At 37.2% G+C, this 18,837-nt stretch overlaps 1 protein-coding gene across 1 annotated transcript in view; it reads right to left on the reverse strand.

Moving 5' to 3' along the window:
* KCNH8 (potassium voltage-gated channel subfamily H member 8) overlaps positions 1–18,837 on the reverse strand; it is a 387,230-nt gene that overhangs the window by 117,980 nt on the left and 250,413 nt on the right. The window contains exons 6-7 of the mRNA XM_027086541.1: positions 9,554–9,711; positions 4,250–4,457 (exon numbers count right to left, since the gene is read on the reverse strand). Of these exons, the coding sequence (XP_026942342.1) occupies positions 4,250–4,457; positions 9,554–9,711 (366 nt within the window). The remainder of the gene's footprint in view (positions 1–4,249; positions 4,458–9,553; positions 9,712–18,837) is intronic.

Raw genomic sequence — 18,837 nt, forward strand, 5'->3', positions numbered from 1 at the left:
CTTAGATGAAGCCCAAACTCTAAAGCTTAGCCTGAATTGTCTTTAAAGATCTGGACCCTGACTACCTACCTCTTTAGCCTCATCACCTCACTACCATCCCCCGCTTCACCCTTTATGCTGGTTCTAGTGAAAGGCTTCATACAGTCCTGTCCCTGCTGTGACACACACCCGTTCCTCAGCATCCTTAGAGACAAGACTATTCATTCTTCTTTAAAACTCAGCTCAACTTGGAAATGCCTCTGCTGATAACCTGTTAGATTTAGTTGCCTGCCCTCTATGCAGGTTCTTGCTACAGAACATACCGCACTGCCATATATCCATTGAATTATTTGTCTGTTTTTCTTACTGGACTTTAAGTGCCATGACATTAAGTATATTATTTTTTTCTTCTTTATTTTATTGGAGTATAGTTGATTTACAATGTTGTGTTAGTTTCAGGTGTACAGAAAAGTGATTCAGTTAAATATATGTTAAATAAATATTATATTAAATATTAAATATATATATTCAGTTAAATATATATATTTAATCTTTTTCAGATTCTTTTCCCTTATAGATTATTATAAGATATTGAGTAGAGTTCCCTGTGCTATAAGTAGGTCCTTGTTGCTTATCTATTTTGTATATAGGAGTGTGTCTATGTTAATCCCAAACTCCTAATTTAAGTATATAATTTGCTTTGGTATCTCCAGTGCCTAACACAGGACCAAGCATGCAGTGGGCACTCAAAAAATATTTTTTGAATAAATGGCCAAATCTTAAGCTACCACCCTATTTGTTCTTTCTATCTTCCTGCTGGAAAGAATTTGCTAAATAACCATTCTCTATTATATCATAATGCTCAAAATTATGAGAAGGACTTCTACACAAGGAGTTAGGGAATCTAGATTCTTGTCCCATGATTGTCATTTAGTAATGAAAAGACCTTGAAGACTGATTCATTCAACAATTTTCTTTTTACGCATTTGCCATGCACCAGGAACTGTATACCACAGTGAGGAAGCAGTAGTGGACACAAGTGACACAAAAGCCCCTTCCACCAGAAAGCTTGTATAACCTAGAGTTGGATTTCTCACCATAAAATCAAAGAGCTGGCCTAAGGTCCTTCCAGGCTTAAAATTCCATGAAACAATAAGCCAAATGTCAAATTCCTTAAAATATAATATAGGAACACATAAGAATATGAAATAAAATAGAACACCAGGCAAATCAGTTCATAACTTGCCTCTGATACAATTAATCTAGGAGTATTAATTCTTCCTTACAAAAATAGATATATTATAGAGAAGTGACATTATGAAACATTTTTTAAAGGTTAACTTTGGTTTGGTCTCATGCAAAATATTTGAACCCCCTCTAGTTGTAAGTACAATAGCATGCCTGTCAAGGGCAAAAAGGGAAAAAAATCATTTCAAGGAAATTAACAACGATGAGAAAGGAAGATCTATTTTATTCCTTGGGAAGATGAATCTGTTCTGTACATCTAATGTTAGTCAGAGCATAAAGAACAATATGTTCTCTAATCAAGTTTTATGTGTGTGATGAATTTTTTGATTCATGGTAATTGGACCAGAAAAGGTAAAGCATATTATTAGTGGACAAATTACATAGTAAAAACTAAATTAGTCCAGACTCTCAGCTGCTTCATTACAAAATTAGGTAGGGAAGGTCATAATTATTTAATTTGTGTCCAAATCTCAGCTGGAGAATGTTCCAAATGAACAAATGATCCAAGTAATTTTAGGGGAAGGGAAAGTCCTTGTAGCCAAGCTTAAAAACCCAATATTGACAAACATAATTAGCATGCTACTTTCCTGACCATATCCCTAGAGGTGTTTGGACAGGAAATCTAATCCTCTAAAGATAAATGTTCTGTTATTTTTTATCATAACGGAGTAAACCATATCAATTCCTTGACATGCTATGATCATAGGATGTCCTTCCTGACACGTCCCTCAAATTTGTTGACATTGGATGATTGATTGCTTCTGTTGGTTAACATGGGCACTGAGCTATGATAGAAAATAGATACACAATATTAAACTCACAAAACTGGGTTTGTTCTTCTATTAAAGTCATAAATCATGGATTCTGAAATAGCCTTTCAAGTTACATAGTGAGTTTTCTCATGTTGCAGATGAGGAAACTGAGGCCCAGACAGGTGAACAAAATTACTGCAAATCTCACAGTTGGCAGGTGTTGGAGCCATGATGCAAGGAGAGATCCATCGCCCCCCAGCCCAATGTTCTTCCCATCATTTTATTTTGCCAATAGTTAGCTCTCTTTGTGAGCTAACTTCCAGCTTACAAGCTCCCATACATGACATTGGCTTATATCACCAGGACAAAGAGTAGGCGTGGTAGGGGGCAATGCAGATGAAGTTCAGGGGGTTGGCTTCTTTTTTCTTGGAAAACAAATACCTCTGCCTATTTGTGGGAAGAAAAACATCAGCTAGTTTGCAGCAGGACTGGTATGTTGGAAATGAAACACAAAGCTTTCCTCCTCTAACTAAATTTGACAGCGTGCATAAGCTGAATCTCCCCATCTGGAGACTCGCAGACTAGACAAGCCTTACAAATTAATATGTGTGTATAGGTCTGGGGCCTGAAGGAAATGAGGTCAGGTCCGAAAAGGAATCAGGTGGCTGATGGCCACAAATCAGAACTTTAACATGGATTCACAACAAAGGGAGGAGACTTCATGCTGTAATGCACTGAAAAGCATTAGGACCATGCTAGGGTCTGTGATGAGGAAGCCAGAGGACAAAGTTATAAAGAGGGAAACGATACTGAAGGACAGAAAATGTTTTCATCCAAGTACAATCCAGACTTTGATCCTCCTTTTAATCAAATCTTCTCTTTCCCTATCTCCTTCTCTCTCTCTCTCTCTCTCTCACACACACACACACACACACACACACACACACACACACACCTCATGTTCTCTTTATGCAGGATATTTGTGCTCTCATTCTACAGTCTTATTTCTCTCTTTACTTTGTTCCTGAGAATGGTGGTCTACAGCAATGCATAGAAAAAGTGCTTTGATAAGGAAGATAAAACAATTCAGGATGCATTAGTTTCTTTGTGTACCTCAAGGACAAAATTGAGATGTGTAGGAGCATTTTTAAGAATGTAGACAGGAGACTCACTCCCTTGAACCCACTTTCTTAAGGTCCCCAGCTCATTCTCCAAAGATGTCCTTTAAGGCTTTGTACATGCCCTATGGTGAGAGAGTGGCATTTAGTAAGAGTCCACCCAGGGATGTTCCAAATGCACTCTGCCATTAAAGTGCTGATATAGGAAGTTAGAGCATTTTTTCTCTTGTGAATCTCTATGGCTTTATCCCTGGGCAAAGGTCTGAGCTTCTTTCAAAAGTCCAAGATTGATTTTCGGAGGAGAAGATAAGTGAAGGATTTTCTAGCTAACCAGGAAACATATTCTCTGATTAAATGTCAGATTAAGAAGAAAAAATACCCTACATAAGGTACTATGACAATTCTCTAAAAAGAAAGACTGTGAGAACGCAGATATTTTAGGATAGAGGGTTATAGCCTTCAGAATTTTCATTTTTTTAGAAAGTTCTTGTGGTTGATATAAGTTTAAAAATGTGTTCATGTGCAGAACATTTCAGATTCATTTATGCAGAATTATGTAACACTTGAAACAACTCCCTTAAATTCCCATGGATTATGCGGACACAAAACTTTACAAATTATATTTGTAAATATCCTTTCTTCTGTATCATCACAAGTTCTCAAAGTATACTAAATGTGGAAGTCAGTATGATAGTGCTGTCTCTCTTTTTTTAGGAGAAAATGTAGCGATATCCTTTTTATTATTCACTTGCCACCTCAAATACAAGTGATCATTTTCTTATGATTTAAAAATATTGTAATGACTGGCCAGTTCCCCATGATTTATTGTTACTAGCCCTCCATTGGATATGCTAAGATAAGATCACACATTACTTATCTAAACACTTCTACAGATGCGCTGGGCATTTTTAAAAGTTCACCCATTGAGAACTTAACCCAATTCTCTTTGAAAAAAATGCAAGGTTGTTCCAGAAAACTTTCTTAAAAGAAATCACTTGTACCATGGACCCTCTTCACACACCCTCAAAAACGATGAGACAAATCAACAGTCAGAAGACATACATTTATAGCCTCATCTTTCACCTCCTCCAAATTCTAGACAATCCTCTTTTTCACTTAAAAATGGAAAATGCGACAAATGTAAGCCCTTACCAACTTCCCACTTCAGAAGGCTGTTGTCTTCCATCTCCATTTTTCCAATGACATACCAGATACATGCCATCCAGTGTGCAAGAAGGGCAAACATGGACATGAGCAGAGTCAGGACGATTGTGCTGTGTTGGGAATAACGGTCCAACTTCTGCAGGAGACGCAGAAGACGCAGCAGCCGGACGGTCTTCAGGAGATGCACGAGAGACACCTGCGTGGGAAAACAGAGCCGCACAGCTTGGCTCACGGAGTCATTACATCCACAACAGTCACTTCATCTACAGCCACTCTGGGAAGTTCTTGAAATTAAGCGTAATCGGGATTCCAACACTGTGACCATTTTATGACCATTTCTATGTCGTTTCCTGATATATTATATCGGAAATTGATAAGATAAAAGATGATAAGGCAATTTAATTTCTTTGAGTGAATAATTATCTTCCTTAATTAAGATGTATCTTTTTTTCTCTACCTATATGACTGAAGATAATTTTATATATTCTGATATACAACTGAAACACATTATGGGATCGGAATTGAATAGAAGATGTCTCCACCCCTTTCTTTTAATTTCTTTCAATTCCACTTCCCCTTCTCCATGTAAGGGAGCTGCGTTATAACAAAACTTTGTATAGACTGAAGTAAAACCCTGTAAAGTGGTAGCAAAAGTAACTTAGGTTTCTTATTTTTAAATAGTGAGACCTAGAAACTTGAGTAAGATCTGCTCACAAATACCAGTAGCACCTCCTGCTTCATGTGCTTTGCTATCGTCCTTCTAACATTATCAATAGACAAAGAAAACATTTGCCTGGAGCACATACATTCTGTGCTTTCTGTTAAACAAACATGCTTAGGGAACCAAAATCAAATGGAACAAAATTTTGGAAAAACCTTTTAGATGCTGCCTCTGTATGAACTAGAACAACAGACTTGTAGTGAAGGAGTTAGTTTCTTGACTTTAGGGCTCAACTGAAAAATGTGAACCATTGGTGTCCACCAGAAAAGTCAATGTCACTATTACAACACATGCGGTGCACTAATATACACTCTTTTTAATACCTTCCAAGAGAAAAGAAAAGTTAAATAAAACATTAACTCATATGCAAATAGAATCTGACAAGTTCCTTGACCTATTCTAATTTGGGGGGTGAACCATAAATAGAGGGTAAGGAAGTGGTTTGTATGACTATACCTAAGCATCATTTTTCCTTTACAGGCAGAATCATAAACAAGGTCAGCATCTTTTGAGAGTCTGCCTTTATAATTATCTGGAGTCAACTGACTTCTAATTTCTCCCTCCTCCAGCCATCTTCCCTTATCTCCAAGAAAAATGTACCTAGAGCAGTGCCTGACACATAGGAAGTGCTCAGTAAATTTGTGTTAAATGAGTGAACGAATAAGCTATTATGTGAAAATGCAAAACACTCCAGGCTCACTATAACAATAGATATTCAATAAAAGTGTCTTCCACTGTAATCTTGTGAATTATTCTATGCTGAAATATAAAAACATCATGAGGATGGGAATTCCCTGGCGGTCCAGTGGTTAGGACTCCACGCTTCCACGGCAGCGGGCCTGGGTTCGATCCCTGGTCAGGCAACTAAGATCCTGCAAGGTGTGGTGTGGCAAAAAAAAAAAAAAAAAAAAAATCATAAGGTCAGTTGAGGAAGTTGCCAGGTAGCTGTGGTCTTTTATTCCTTTTTGTGGGTCTTCTGGGTAGAGGTTTACTTTCTTCTCCTTCATACTCACGTTCTCATCTATCATTTCTCCAGCTGATTGTAAGTCAGATGCAGTTTCTACTTTGTGGCTTAGAGGAATTACTAGGGTGAAATTTATTTTATAGGTAGGTGAATTTGATAGATAACAATTTTGTAAGTAAAGTGAATCCTGGAGCAGAATTCTCAAATGGAGGATACCATCTGCTATGGACTGAATTGTGTTCCTGCAAATTTCATATGTTGAAGCCCTAACCCCCAGTGTGACGGTATTTGAGATGGGGTCTTTGGGAAGTAATTTGGTTTAGATGGGGTCATGAGGGTGGGGTCCTCAAGATGGGATTAATGCCTCTATAAGAATAGACCACAGCACCCTCTCTCTTGTTCGCCACCCACCCCAATCTCTCGCTCCCTCCCCTCGCTGTATGAGGGCCACGTGAGGACGTGGAAAGAAGACAGCTGTCTACAAGCCAGGAAGAGAGCCCTCACCAAGAATCAAACTGGCTGAAAGCTTGATCTTGGACTTCCCAGCCATCAGGAGAGTGAGAAATAAATTCCCGTTGTTGAAGCCATCCAGTTTATGATATTTTCTTATAGCTGCCTGAGTAGACTAACACACCATCCGAATATAGAGTACTGATGCAGGCAAGCTCCCCATTTTCTCTGGCCAGAAAGGGGATGTTTGAGGGAAGAATGTGAGGCTGCCCTTACATGAGAACAATAGTCATTTACAAAAATAAGGGACATGAGCCTGGGAGTCCAGGATGAGGCAGCCCTGGTGATTTCGCTGTCACTTAAAAAAATTTGTATTTATTCCTATCTGAGTCCAAAACCTCTGGCTATAAAATGTGAATTTTGGCTCTTGATGAATGATAGAAGAAAGAGGCATATTTGATTTTGATGGAAATATATCATCTGAAAAAGAGAAAGGAACTTCTTACTCTTGGGATGCTGCTCTGAATTTGTCATTGATAAGAATTATAAGCACCCTGTAGACAGGTGCAAGACAGTGAATGATGCATTCATCAAAAACCTCTATCAAACTGCAGTTTCCCCTATTACCAAGTGGACATAACCACCTCCTGGCTATCCACTAGGGAAGAAAAAGGAGAAAGAAAAAAGTTAATTACCGTACTGAGGTCCTTCTAGGTATTAGACACTTGGCAAGGTATTTTATAGAAAAGGTTCCTTTTTAGGCTACTCAGAAACCCTGCAGGAATTTTTACGATTTTAGGCCTATTCTGATGTTAACTTTCCCAAGAAGCCACTCAGATGGTAAGTGATAAAACTTGGATTCACATTTTTGCCTTTTTACTCTCATTCTTTGTCTCATTCACAATTTTACTTTCTTTGTCTCATTCACAATCTTACCTCTCGTCGTGCCTTTCATCGTGACTTATACACAGTAAGTTTTAATAAGTAAATGTGTGAGCTGCATGTAAAACATTTGCCATCAGCAATTGTGCGCACAGCCAAAGCTGAAGCATGCAGTACATTTTTGATGGTTGCCATGCATTTTAGAATGTCATCTATGGAGATGCACTAACTGGACCCACTTTAGACCTGGAAAATCAGCCCCTTTGTTATTTTATTTGTTTGTTCCTGCTCTTCTTTTTGTAATCTGTGTAGTATAACAGTAGCATAACTTATGAACTTTTCCTTATAACTTATGCTTTCCTGGGAAGTAAATGTAATATTTTGAACAAGCTTTTCTATTCAAATCGAATATTTCATACTGACTAATATATTGGGAGGAATAACAAATCTATATGCCAATTGTTAAATGATCATAAGCTCACCCTTGTGAAAAGCAGAAAGATTATCACTGATAATAGAGAGAGATTCCTTACTTCCTTCCTCTTTTTCTTTCTTTCTGATATAGATGTTGATCTATAACTTCAAATCTTTATAAAGGATTTGTGTTGTATTTCACAAGTGAGAACGAAGAAGGGTAGCAGAAGCACAGTGAAAATGTACAAGTATTTAAAATTCATCAAATTATGAGAATTAGACTTTTTCAAAATTATTTACTTGTGTTAATTTTAGGCAATGGAAATTTTAATCATATCTAAACATTTTACTTATTTTTTATTTTATAGACTTTATAGTACATGATATGTATATGTTTAAAATTATCCTATTTGTTCAGTGCCCAAAGAGAAATGGAATATAAAAAATGATTATTAGTATTTAGTAGCAGAGCAAGTTAATTTACAGCAGTCTATGAAACACCATTTATTTAACAATTCTCCAGGATAATTTGGAAAATTTTTCTTATCATTTTATGAATTATCTACTTCTTCAGGATATTTTTTAGCAGTCTTGCAAAAGCCTTGTTTTAAGTCATTACACTTTCATTATAGTATACTTATCTAGTCAAATTCAATCTTAAAAAGCACTTTAAAAAGCTTGGATAACAATCCACTTTAGCACTGATTGATATTATATACTAGATTTTCCCCAGAGCTTTCCCTTCAGCTGAGTTATAAACCTCTTAACAATGTTGACACTCTCAACTTCCCAACTTAAAAAAAATTGAAAGAAAAAGAAAAATACTATTATGCAGGCAATTAACAAATGCAACAAATGCACAAATCTGTACTATGTAGTCAGGAGTTTAGTTCAGTCTTCGTTCTGAAGTCAGTAATGATTGTATTTGAAACATTGATCACTTTGTTTAATATTGAAAACTATGCTATTAAATTCTTGATAGAGAATATAATTTCTATGGGAAGAGGTTTGTCAACTGAGTAGGAAATATGTTTAATTTGAACTAACGTCTAGTAAATTTTTGCCTGCTAAAATTGGTTACTCTGGCAGCAAATTGTATTACTGGTCCAAAAATTCTCTTATACCTTCCTAAAAGGGAATACTTAATGCTTTTAAGAGTGTCAATCATTAAACAGTAAAAATAGCTATGACTACAAGAGGGCATACTTTCTTTCCTGTAAGAAATCTGAGAATAAAAGCTTTAGATGAAGAAAGAGGAGAAGTTACAAATACCAATAAAAATTCAAGAGGATGCTTGGTTTACGTTGGTCATTTTATCATTTAGATTTTTGCTCAATCCAACATTTTTACAGGGACTTCTAAGAAGTAGTTGAATTCTATTTTAATTTCAACCTATCTATCTTGATAGGTCTTCTGTTTGTTTTGCCAATGAATAATGAAATATTCAAAAGGTAGCGAGTAAAAGTCATAAAAGTAGAAGAAATCTTCAAACTCTCCACCAAATTCTTGAGGGAAGTATCTGGCTCAGTAACATAAGTAATGCTTCTATTCCTGCAGATGGTTTCCTTATCAAAGGATTTGTTTAGTGAGTCAATTTGATGATAAATTCAAGCTTTTAATATCCTGGTTCTAGGTATTTAAATGATTAGAAATGGGTAATACAAATTTCAAAAAGGAAGTAACTCCTTTAATTGGAGAATCTGGCCTGCATATCATTGGTGACATTGGCCTCTTTATTAAAAAGGGCACAAAATCCTGGACATACAAATTGCGACAAACATTTAAAACCTGAACGTGTGAAAAATAAGCACAGGGGTAAAACCAACCTTCAAAGTCATGTGGAAGGGAGCTATTTACTCACCACTGTGACGTTGAAAGCATACAGGAGGTCAAAAGGCAGGGCAGCAATTAAATCAATGATGAACCAGGTTGTGACATAGTGGATGCAAATTGATCTTGCTTCAAAGATAACTTGGCCAGACTTGCTGACATAGGTTGTTCGAAAATTTAAAATAATATCTGCTTGAGAAAAAAAGGATAGAGTAAGAGCATTTAGGAGAAAGAGAGAGAGAAGGAAAGAAGGAAAGACAAGGTAAGAAGAGAAGATGGAAGGAAGACAGGCAGGTGGGCGGGGGGGAAGGAAGCGAGGAAGAAAACTATATTAAATTAGACTAACGGTAACCTCTTAACGTACTTTAGATTGACAATACCCAAAATACTCTTCTTGACAGATCCAGCTCAACTCAACAAACAGGTATTGGAGAAAGGTGAAGAAAGTAGTATTTTTTGAGCAGTAATACATTCCAGACTTTGGGCCACATGTTAACATAATTAAAATAAATAATAATAACAACAATAGGCAACACTTACTGAATGCTCACTGTGTACCAGACATTGTCCTAAGAACTTAGCTTAGATTGTTTCACTTACTCAGAATGTCTTCTACCGTAGACGACGATGGTAACATAGCAGACAGTACATAGTAGGCAGTATTAGCAGAGGCAGAAACTAAGTCTCAGTGGGAAAAGTAACTCATCCACGATCATCTTGCCAACAGTGGCAGAGACGACTCTGAACACAAGTATAATTTGCAGTCCATGTTCTTTTAATTTATTTTTTATCCAGTAGTACTCTATTCCATGTACAAAAGTTTTACTAATCTCCGTATGTTTATGAAACTGATCCTTGCCCTGAAGGTGTTTGTATTCACAAAATATCAGAAGTTTCTTCTTTGGATTTCTAGGTTAAACTCCCCATTCCATTTAAATGGAAGATATAATCATTTTCAACCATTCTTTACATCATCCTTTTAATATATTTTTATTTTATGTTTATTTTATATTTGTATTTATTTTATATTTATATTATATTTTACTACCTATTTATCAAACTTTTAACAATATATGACATCCTTGTGAGGGCTGGTCAAAGGACAAAGCCATAGACATGTGGACCATCTAGAGTTCAATCCTGCCGCCTATGAATAAACTTCTCAGAGTCTGTCACATAGTTCTTGGGTTAAATATCATTAAAGCACTGGAAAGGGTTATATTTTCTTTAATTTGTTTTACAGTTGAGTATGACCAAGTTATGGGGAATTTTGGGATTGGTGCATACATGTAAGTGTGATGAAGGCTGCTCATTTTCTGCACTGGCAACCCCAACAGAAACATATTTGTCGGTGGGACTTTGGTCTTCGGGAGTGTCATGATTCAGTGACAAAGATCAAAGGAAGGAATTTGGGAAGTAAGTACCCCAAAGAGAATAGGAATTCAAGGAGCTAGGAAACGAATGCTAAGCTCTGAGTTACATAATTTTTAAATGAATTGGAGTACTCTTTACAGCTAATGTAAACCATTGCAAGTACATGGAATTGTGTCATGTGAGGTTAAGAACTTGTTGGTATCATGATCGTAATGATAATAATAATAAAGATTACAATAATGTGCACTTTACACATTTGTAGATCATGTTTACTTTTCACTTCACATCACATTTGAAGGAGAATTCTAAGATGCCCCCCACCCCCAATTCCCTGCCACCACCCTCACTCTCCTCTGATCTCTTCCCCTTGGGTAAGGGTGGATTCCCTGAGCATGGTGAGATATGAAGATGTGATCACATTACATCATAGGGGTAAAGAGAGATGATCTGCGTGGCCTGCCCTCATCAGGTGAGCCCTTTAAAGCCGACCTTTCTCCATCTGGTGTTAAGGGATTGGAAAGCAGTGAGGCATGCTCTTCCTGGCCTGGAAGCAACAACTGCGTATTATGGGGAGGGCCACACAGCCGGGAACGGCGGGCAGCCTCTAATTGCTGAGAATGACCCCTCACTGACATCTCGTGAGAAACGGAGACCTTAGTCCCACAACCATAAAGAAATTTGCTCAACAGCCACATGAGATAGGAAGAGAATCCTGGGCTCCAGAATGGACCACAAGCTGACACCTTGATTTCAACTTTCTGAGGCCCTGAGGAGAGACTTCAGCTAAGGTAGATCTGGACTTCTGACCTATAGAAACTATGAGATAATAAACGGGTATTGTTTTAAGCTGATGTGTTTGCGGTAATTGGCTATGCAGCAATAAAAAAACTAATACAACATTTAGTAAGTCATCTGGTTCTCATTATAGCCTGTGAGATGAGATAATACAGGAATTCTGACAAAACAGATTACTATTACGTTATTATAGATAACACATATGTTCTTAATATGAACACAGTGCTGTTCTACGACCTTTATAATCATAATCTCATTGACTCCTTACAACAATGCTAAGCGGTAAGTATTTTTATTAGTCCCTTTTACAGATGAGAAAACTGAGGCAGAAAAGACGTCAAGTGATCTGCCCAGGGTCACACATGATGAACTAAACCCCTCAGCTAGTTAGTGAAAAGAGCAAGACATGGATTCAAGTCTCTTAAATTCCAATTCTGTGCTTTGGGTTTTGGTGCCTCAACAGAGACCAGTCATATCTCAGATCTGGAAGCAAGTTCTAGGTGACTCAAAAAGAAAACATTAATTGTTCTAGACTATTGTGAATGATCTAACTTATTAAGATGGCATTATTAGAAGTCATTTTTGTCAAAAAATAAAAATATTAAAATACTTCCATTGTGGGCTTCCCTGGTGGCGCAGTGGTTGAGAGTCCACCTGCCGATGCAGGGGACACGGGTTCATGCCCTGGTCCGGGAAGATCCCACATGCCGCGGAGCGGCTGGGCGCGTGAGCCATGGCCGCTGAGCCTGCGCGTCCGGAACCTGTGCTCCGCAACGGGAGAGGCCACAACAGTGAGAGGCCCGCGTACCGCAAAACAAAACAAAACAAAACAAAAACAACAACAACAAACTTCCATTGTTAATACTGAGAATATGAAAGGATGAAGCTAGTTGATAAGCCACTCACAAAGGATGAACACAATCCCAAGGTGATTTCCACTGCAGAGTAAAAGTGCTATCATGGCAAAAAGTACCAATGCATCCCTGAAGTATGGCCACCAAAGGGGGCTGGGAGCTCAGGGGAATGTTGTGAAGTTGTTGGGGTAGCAGGTGACCTTTTCATTCTTTCTCTTTAACTTTCTAGACTCATGTATTTGTGCATTAGCCGAGCAATTTAACAGCTTAGACCAGCACCTGTTGAAATAAAGCAGTCGATAAGTAGATCATTATCAAATTGAAGGAATAAATGCCTTTGTGTATTTACTAACTGATCACCAGGTTCTACCACAGATTTTACAGAAAACCCACTGCCACCATCCACATACCTGGGGTGCTTTCCTGAACGGAGGAATGGAAGAAGTGATCGATTGGTCTTTGGTTGACTGATACAGTAAACATTTTTAAAGCTATGTGGTTGACTAAAGAATAAAATAGAGGTGCAGACTTCTGAACAGAAAAGATATTTTCTTGGATGAGTCATTACAAAATATTAGTTTAGAAAGCTTTTTAAAAAATAATCTGTTACTCAATTGAGTTAATTGGATGAAAAGAAGATGTGTTTATTTTTACGTTTAAAAAGAAGTAATGGTAAGACTTTTAAACACAAAGAATGTTAACAGCAAAAGAATAAAATCTATCTTTTAAATTTATGGATACAAATATATTTTTGAAGTACTTGAGTACTTTCAGGTTTATTTTCAGGGAGAAAACCTAGATATGTATTATATTCTAAGATTTCTAGGACTATGGTATCATATAAGGACTGTAGGTTTGAGTGAGTGATGAGTATTATTTTTATTTATTTTTTAACTCTTTTAAAAATTTTATTGAAGTATAGTCGATTTACAATGTATTATTTTTATTTATTTATTTATTTTAAAAAACCTTTTATTCTATATTGGAGTATAGTTGATTAACAATGTTGTGTTAGTTTCAGGGATAGGGCAAAGTGATTCAGTTATACATATGCATGTAGCTATTCTTTTTCAAGTTCTTTTCCCATTTGGGTTACTACATAATTATTTTTAGATAGCTGATTTTTTTTTAAAAACCTACTTTTGTCATACACATAATAATAGACATAGTTCTGTTGTACTGTGATTTACAAAACATATTTTCATGTTTATTAGCTTGTGTTGTTCCCATGCCAACTCTCTCAGGTGTACTATCACTGACATTTTACTAATGACTCAGGAGATTTAAGGAAATTGTTTAAAGTCATGAAGATAGTAAGCAAGAGAGAAACAGGACACCTTTTGCAGGCAATTCCATTTTCTTTCCATTATCTTAAAGATTTACTGCACTTTCAAATATATTTTAGGGGCAATACCAATAGGTCAGTGCAGAGAAGTGTATTTCCGATTTTAGCCCTTAGATTCAATTCAGCATTGGCAGCGCCCAGGTAAAAGAATATTAAATCTGGGTCACAGAATTGAATGTGGGGGAATGAACTGTCCTTGATTCTGGAAATATGAGGATTAAGCATCTGTCCAGGGAGAACTGAGAAATCACTCTGTGTTCTCTCCACTGATAAAGATGTGGTGGCAATGTAAATGTTCCCTTAACGGAAGGGCAGAAATGGGGAGTACACGTTCTTTCAGAGTGAGGGAAACACAGAATAAAATTAGATTGTGATGAGGGAAAAAAGAGCCTCCCAGATCTGGTGTTCCTCATAAAAGACCCACGGGGGTGAAGAGGAGATTCACCAACTATACTGGGTCCAGCTGCTCTTTCCCCTGTAGTTGTCTCACTTCCCATAAAGTTTTACACCTTCAGTGAATTAACTCAGCGACTCATTCAAATGTTGCAGTAAGAATGTGGTCTCCTCCAGACCCTAACCCTAACCTTCCTAAAAGGCAGCAGTATGGTTTTCATTCTGAGATATCTAGAAAGTATAATGTTTTTCAACTTTATGTTGAAAAATACATGAAAATTCATTAATATAGAAATTGTTATATTTAACTTTTCTTGTTAATTCCATTTACTATCAACGTGCACAACTGTCTATAAGCACACATACACACAGTTTGAATCAGGAAAAATATTTCCAAAACTATAATGAATTGAGTCATACGAATTTAGCACTTAGAAATGTTAATGCCTCACGTATGTGTGTATGCACAAGCAGTCTCTTGTGGCACACGGTGCTGGTATCATGTGAAATGAATAAACAAACAGGGTAATAGAGAATTACCATATATACATACATACATGTGATTTACAGAATTTCAAAAAATTGATCATAATATACCCCACCAAAATGAGGCAGACTATAATTGAATTCTTTTATGATTCAGATCACGCTGAGTTATTTTGCAGGGTAATCAGTTTACCTTGCTGTATTTAGGTTTTACACAAGCATGATGAAAATAAAGACAAATAATAGAGAGAGAACTGTACGTGTTTTGTTCTCACATGGTTAAGACCTCCAAAAACAAGTGTTTCATTTCTGTCTCTCACTAAATGGTTATGTATGAGAACTAAAAGGCAAGAAGATTAAAACCAGTTTTTCCAGTTTGATTTCCTTGAGAACTCTGTGATTAGAAAGTACAAAAAAAAAAAAAGGTTAAATTTGATATGGCACAAATTATTAGATTTCTTTATTAGCATGCACGCCAGATGGGAAATAATTTTAAAATAATATTGACTTACGTGTTAAAAAGTAAATTAAAATAGAATGGTGTGCATGAGAGCATATGCACCAAATACAAATAATATCTTCATTTAGCCATTTCTTTACAATTTAATCAATATAGTACAGCGAGGGTGGAGAGAGATTTAACTAAACCAGCTGCCGACTAATATTCTAAAGATACCCAGTCTTTTTCCATTGCTTGTGAGACACTCCTCTGAACACAGTATGATGCCACAGCAAATGTGAGTTGCACGTGTGGGCAGAATGAATAACTGGGGGTTGATTAATGAAGGGGCTTGAGGGACTCAAAATCCTAAGAATGGCTGTAGTTGATTGCTAGGATTAGTGGATGAGATTTTCATACCACCTGATCCTTGCTCATCTTGTCAGCATTTGTCCCTCCTGCTTACCTTAAATGAGAAGTTTATGGAAATGAAAGGGCAGCAGACAGAGGGAGAAGCAGCAGTTAAGAGCAATTGCCTGCGGAAGAAAAGGTAAGGCTGAAAGAATGCAACCAGGTGGGTTGGGCGTGGTCGATACCATCACTGATTTCTGTTTTGTACCAGGGTCATGGTGGACTCGTACATCAGTTTTGACCCTCAACGTCAACATCAGATGGAACAGCCCAGAAAAAAAGTCCTTCCATCCCAACTTCTCTTTGAATGGAAGAACCCCATCCATGTCATGCTTCATAAGGATGCGGTCAACAAGGCCTTGAATGCTTCTGGCAATGGTGAGCCCTCTGCCTTTTGCCAGCACTGTCTTAGTTTGACGCATCCTTCCTACTTTCCTCAAATAGGCGTCTTCCTCCTTCTAACTCCCTCTCCTTGTTTCTAGTTTTGTCATTAGCAGCAAACAGAATATGTTGTACCTTTACATAGTGAGTTGCCCCATCAATTTTTATTTTGAAAAGAAATTTTCAGGTTTTTAACACAATAAAGAAAAGAAAACCATTCACGTAGTTGACTACTGTCCTTTTGGAAGTAAGGTAATGAAACGGTAGCAGACTATGCCATCCTCAGATATGCCACTTTGGAATAAGAATTATTTTGAGCTGAAGGCAACTGAGAAGGAACAGAAGCCAGAAAAGCTCCCTGCCCTCTTCCTAGTTGCCTCAAAGCAGGACATACATTTTCAAAAGTGTCCCCTGCTCTCTTCTCTACCAGGAAAGACAAAAGTTAATCCCCAGATGTAGCCTGTCCAGTGGGAAGACAGTAGCAAATACTCAGCAGTGTTTGCAGAGTTCTCATTATTCCACAGTCTCACCAACACTCGATGTTGTCACACTTAAAAATTTTTGCCAATTGGGTGGTAGTATAATGTTTCTAGTATATATTTACAATTGTTTTTTCTTTTAGTAATGCAGCCTTAGTAAACTGCTGTGGAATCTTAAAAAAAAAAACACACACACAAAGTCTTGCATTACTATTAGTTAAAGTAAACTTTTGCCAAGTTAAATTCCCAAATGTTGGATTTTTGTACAGATTGCTCCCAGTTGACCGTTTCTAATTTTTACTGGAAGATCTAAAGCACAGCTATACCTTTCAGCTTTGCAACATCCTTAAGTACTATGAAAATGTGTCAGTTGAGGACCTGTTGTGCTCTTTGCCCTGTGCAGGGCTCTTGGCACTCAAAGATGGACAAGGCATCTAAAAGGAGCATGCCTCTGATGGGGACCATGGACTCCCGTTTTTATTATCTGAAGCCCCATCTGTGAAAATGCTGGCAGGTCAAAGGACACAGCACACATTCCCAGCAGATCTCTAAGAAAACTCCCATTTATTGTCTATAACTATTTTATTATACTGACTTTGTACATTGCTTTCATTTCATTGTATAACATTACCTTCTCAAAAAACTTCCACATAACATGTACACTGGTATGTGTAAAAACGAACAATTTTGGCTCCATATAAGTTATCCACTTTCAGGTGCTGTGTAACTCTAAATTAGATATTGAATTTTGGAATTACTTGATCATTTTTAGTAAAAATAATTTAATGATTCAAAATAAACTACTAAAAAACCATGATTTATGCATACACTACTTAATTATAGAAAGTCTTTTGGCATACTTATCCTGTTTATAGTTGTAGTTTTTGAGTGGTAAAATTTCCAAATTTAACTCCAATAGAAAACATAAGGACTATAGCATCTATAATATTCAGTCATGAAATTTAAAAAAATAATAAAGTCTATTAATTTCATATGAGGCAAATATTAGTTACCCAAGTAACAAAATTTAGAATTCATGAAGACTAAGATAGACAACAAAAGATGTGCTAACGAGAGACCTTCAAGATGGTGGAGGAGTAAGACGTGGAGATCACCCTCCTCCTCACAAATACATCAGAAATACAACTACACGTGGAACAACTCCTACAGAACATCTATTGAATGCTGGCAGAAGACCTCAGACTTCCCAAAAGGCAAGAAACTCCCACATACCTGGTGATGGGGCTGATAGGGTCTTGGTGCTCCAGCTGGTGTCAGGTCTGTGCCTCTGAGGTGGGAGATCTGAGTTCAGGACACTGGTCCACCAGAGACCTCCTGGCTCCACATAATATCAAATAGAGAAAACTCTCCCAGAGATCTCCATCTCAATGCTAAGACCCAGCTCCACTCAATGACCAGCAAGCTACAGTGCTGGACATCCTATGCCAACCAACTAGCAAGACAGGAACAAAGCCCATCCATTAGCAGAGAGGCTGCCTAAAATCATAATAAGGTCACAGACACCCCAAAACACACCACCAGATGCAATCCTGCCCACCAGAAAAACAAGATCCAGCCTCATGCACCAGAACACAGGCACTAGTCCCCTCCAAAAGGAAGCCTACACAACCTGCTGAACCAACCTTAGCCTCTGGGGGCAGACACCAAAAACAACGGGAACTACAAACCTGCAGCCTGCCAAAAGGAAACCCCAAACACAGTAAGTTAAACAAAATGAGAAGACAGAGAAACACACAGCTGATGAAGGAGAAAGGTAAAAACTTACCAGACCAAACAAATGAAGAGGAAATAGGCAGTCTAACTGAAAAAGAATTCAGAGTAATGACACTAAAGATGATCCAAAATCTTGGAAATAGAATGGAGAAAATAAAAGAAACACTTAACAAGGAACTAGAAGAACTAAAGAGCAAATAAACAATGATGAACAGCACAATAAATGAAATTAAAAATTCTTTAGAAGGAATCAATAGCAGAATAACTGAGGCAGAAGAATGGAGAAGTGATTTGGAAGATAAAATAGTGGAATTACTGCAGAGCAGAATAAAGAAAAAAGAATGAAAAGAATTGAGGACAGTCTCAGAGAGCTCTCGGACAACATTAAACACACCAACATTCTAATTATAGGGGTCCCAGAAGAAGAAGAGAAAAAGTAAGGGACTAAGAAAATATTTGAAGAGATTATAGTTGAAAACTTCCCTAATATGGGAAAGGAAAGAGTCAATCAAGTCCAGGAAGTGCAGAGAGTTCCATACAGGATAAATCCAAGGAGAAACACACCAAGACACATATTAATCAAACTATCAAAAATTAAATACAAAGAAAAAATATTAAAAGCAT

The sequence above is a fragment of the Aethalodelphis obliquidens genome, unplaced genomic scaffold, assembly GCF_003676395.1.
Source record: "Aethalodelphis obliquidens isolate GAN/ISIS:26980383/991018 unplaced genomic scaffold, ASM367639v1 scaffold56, whole genome shotgun sequence".
Taxonomy (NCBI): domain Eukaryota; kingdom Metazoa; phylum Chordata; class Mammalia; order Artiodactyla; family Delphinidae; genus Aethalodelphis; species Aethalodelphis obliquidens.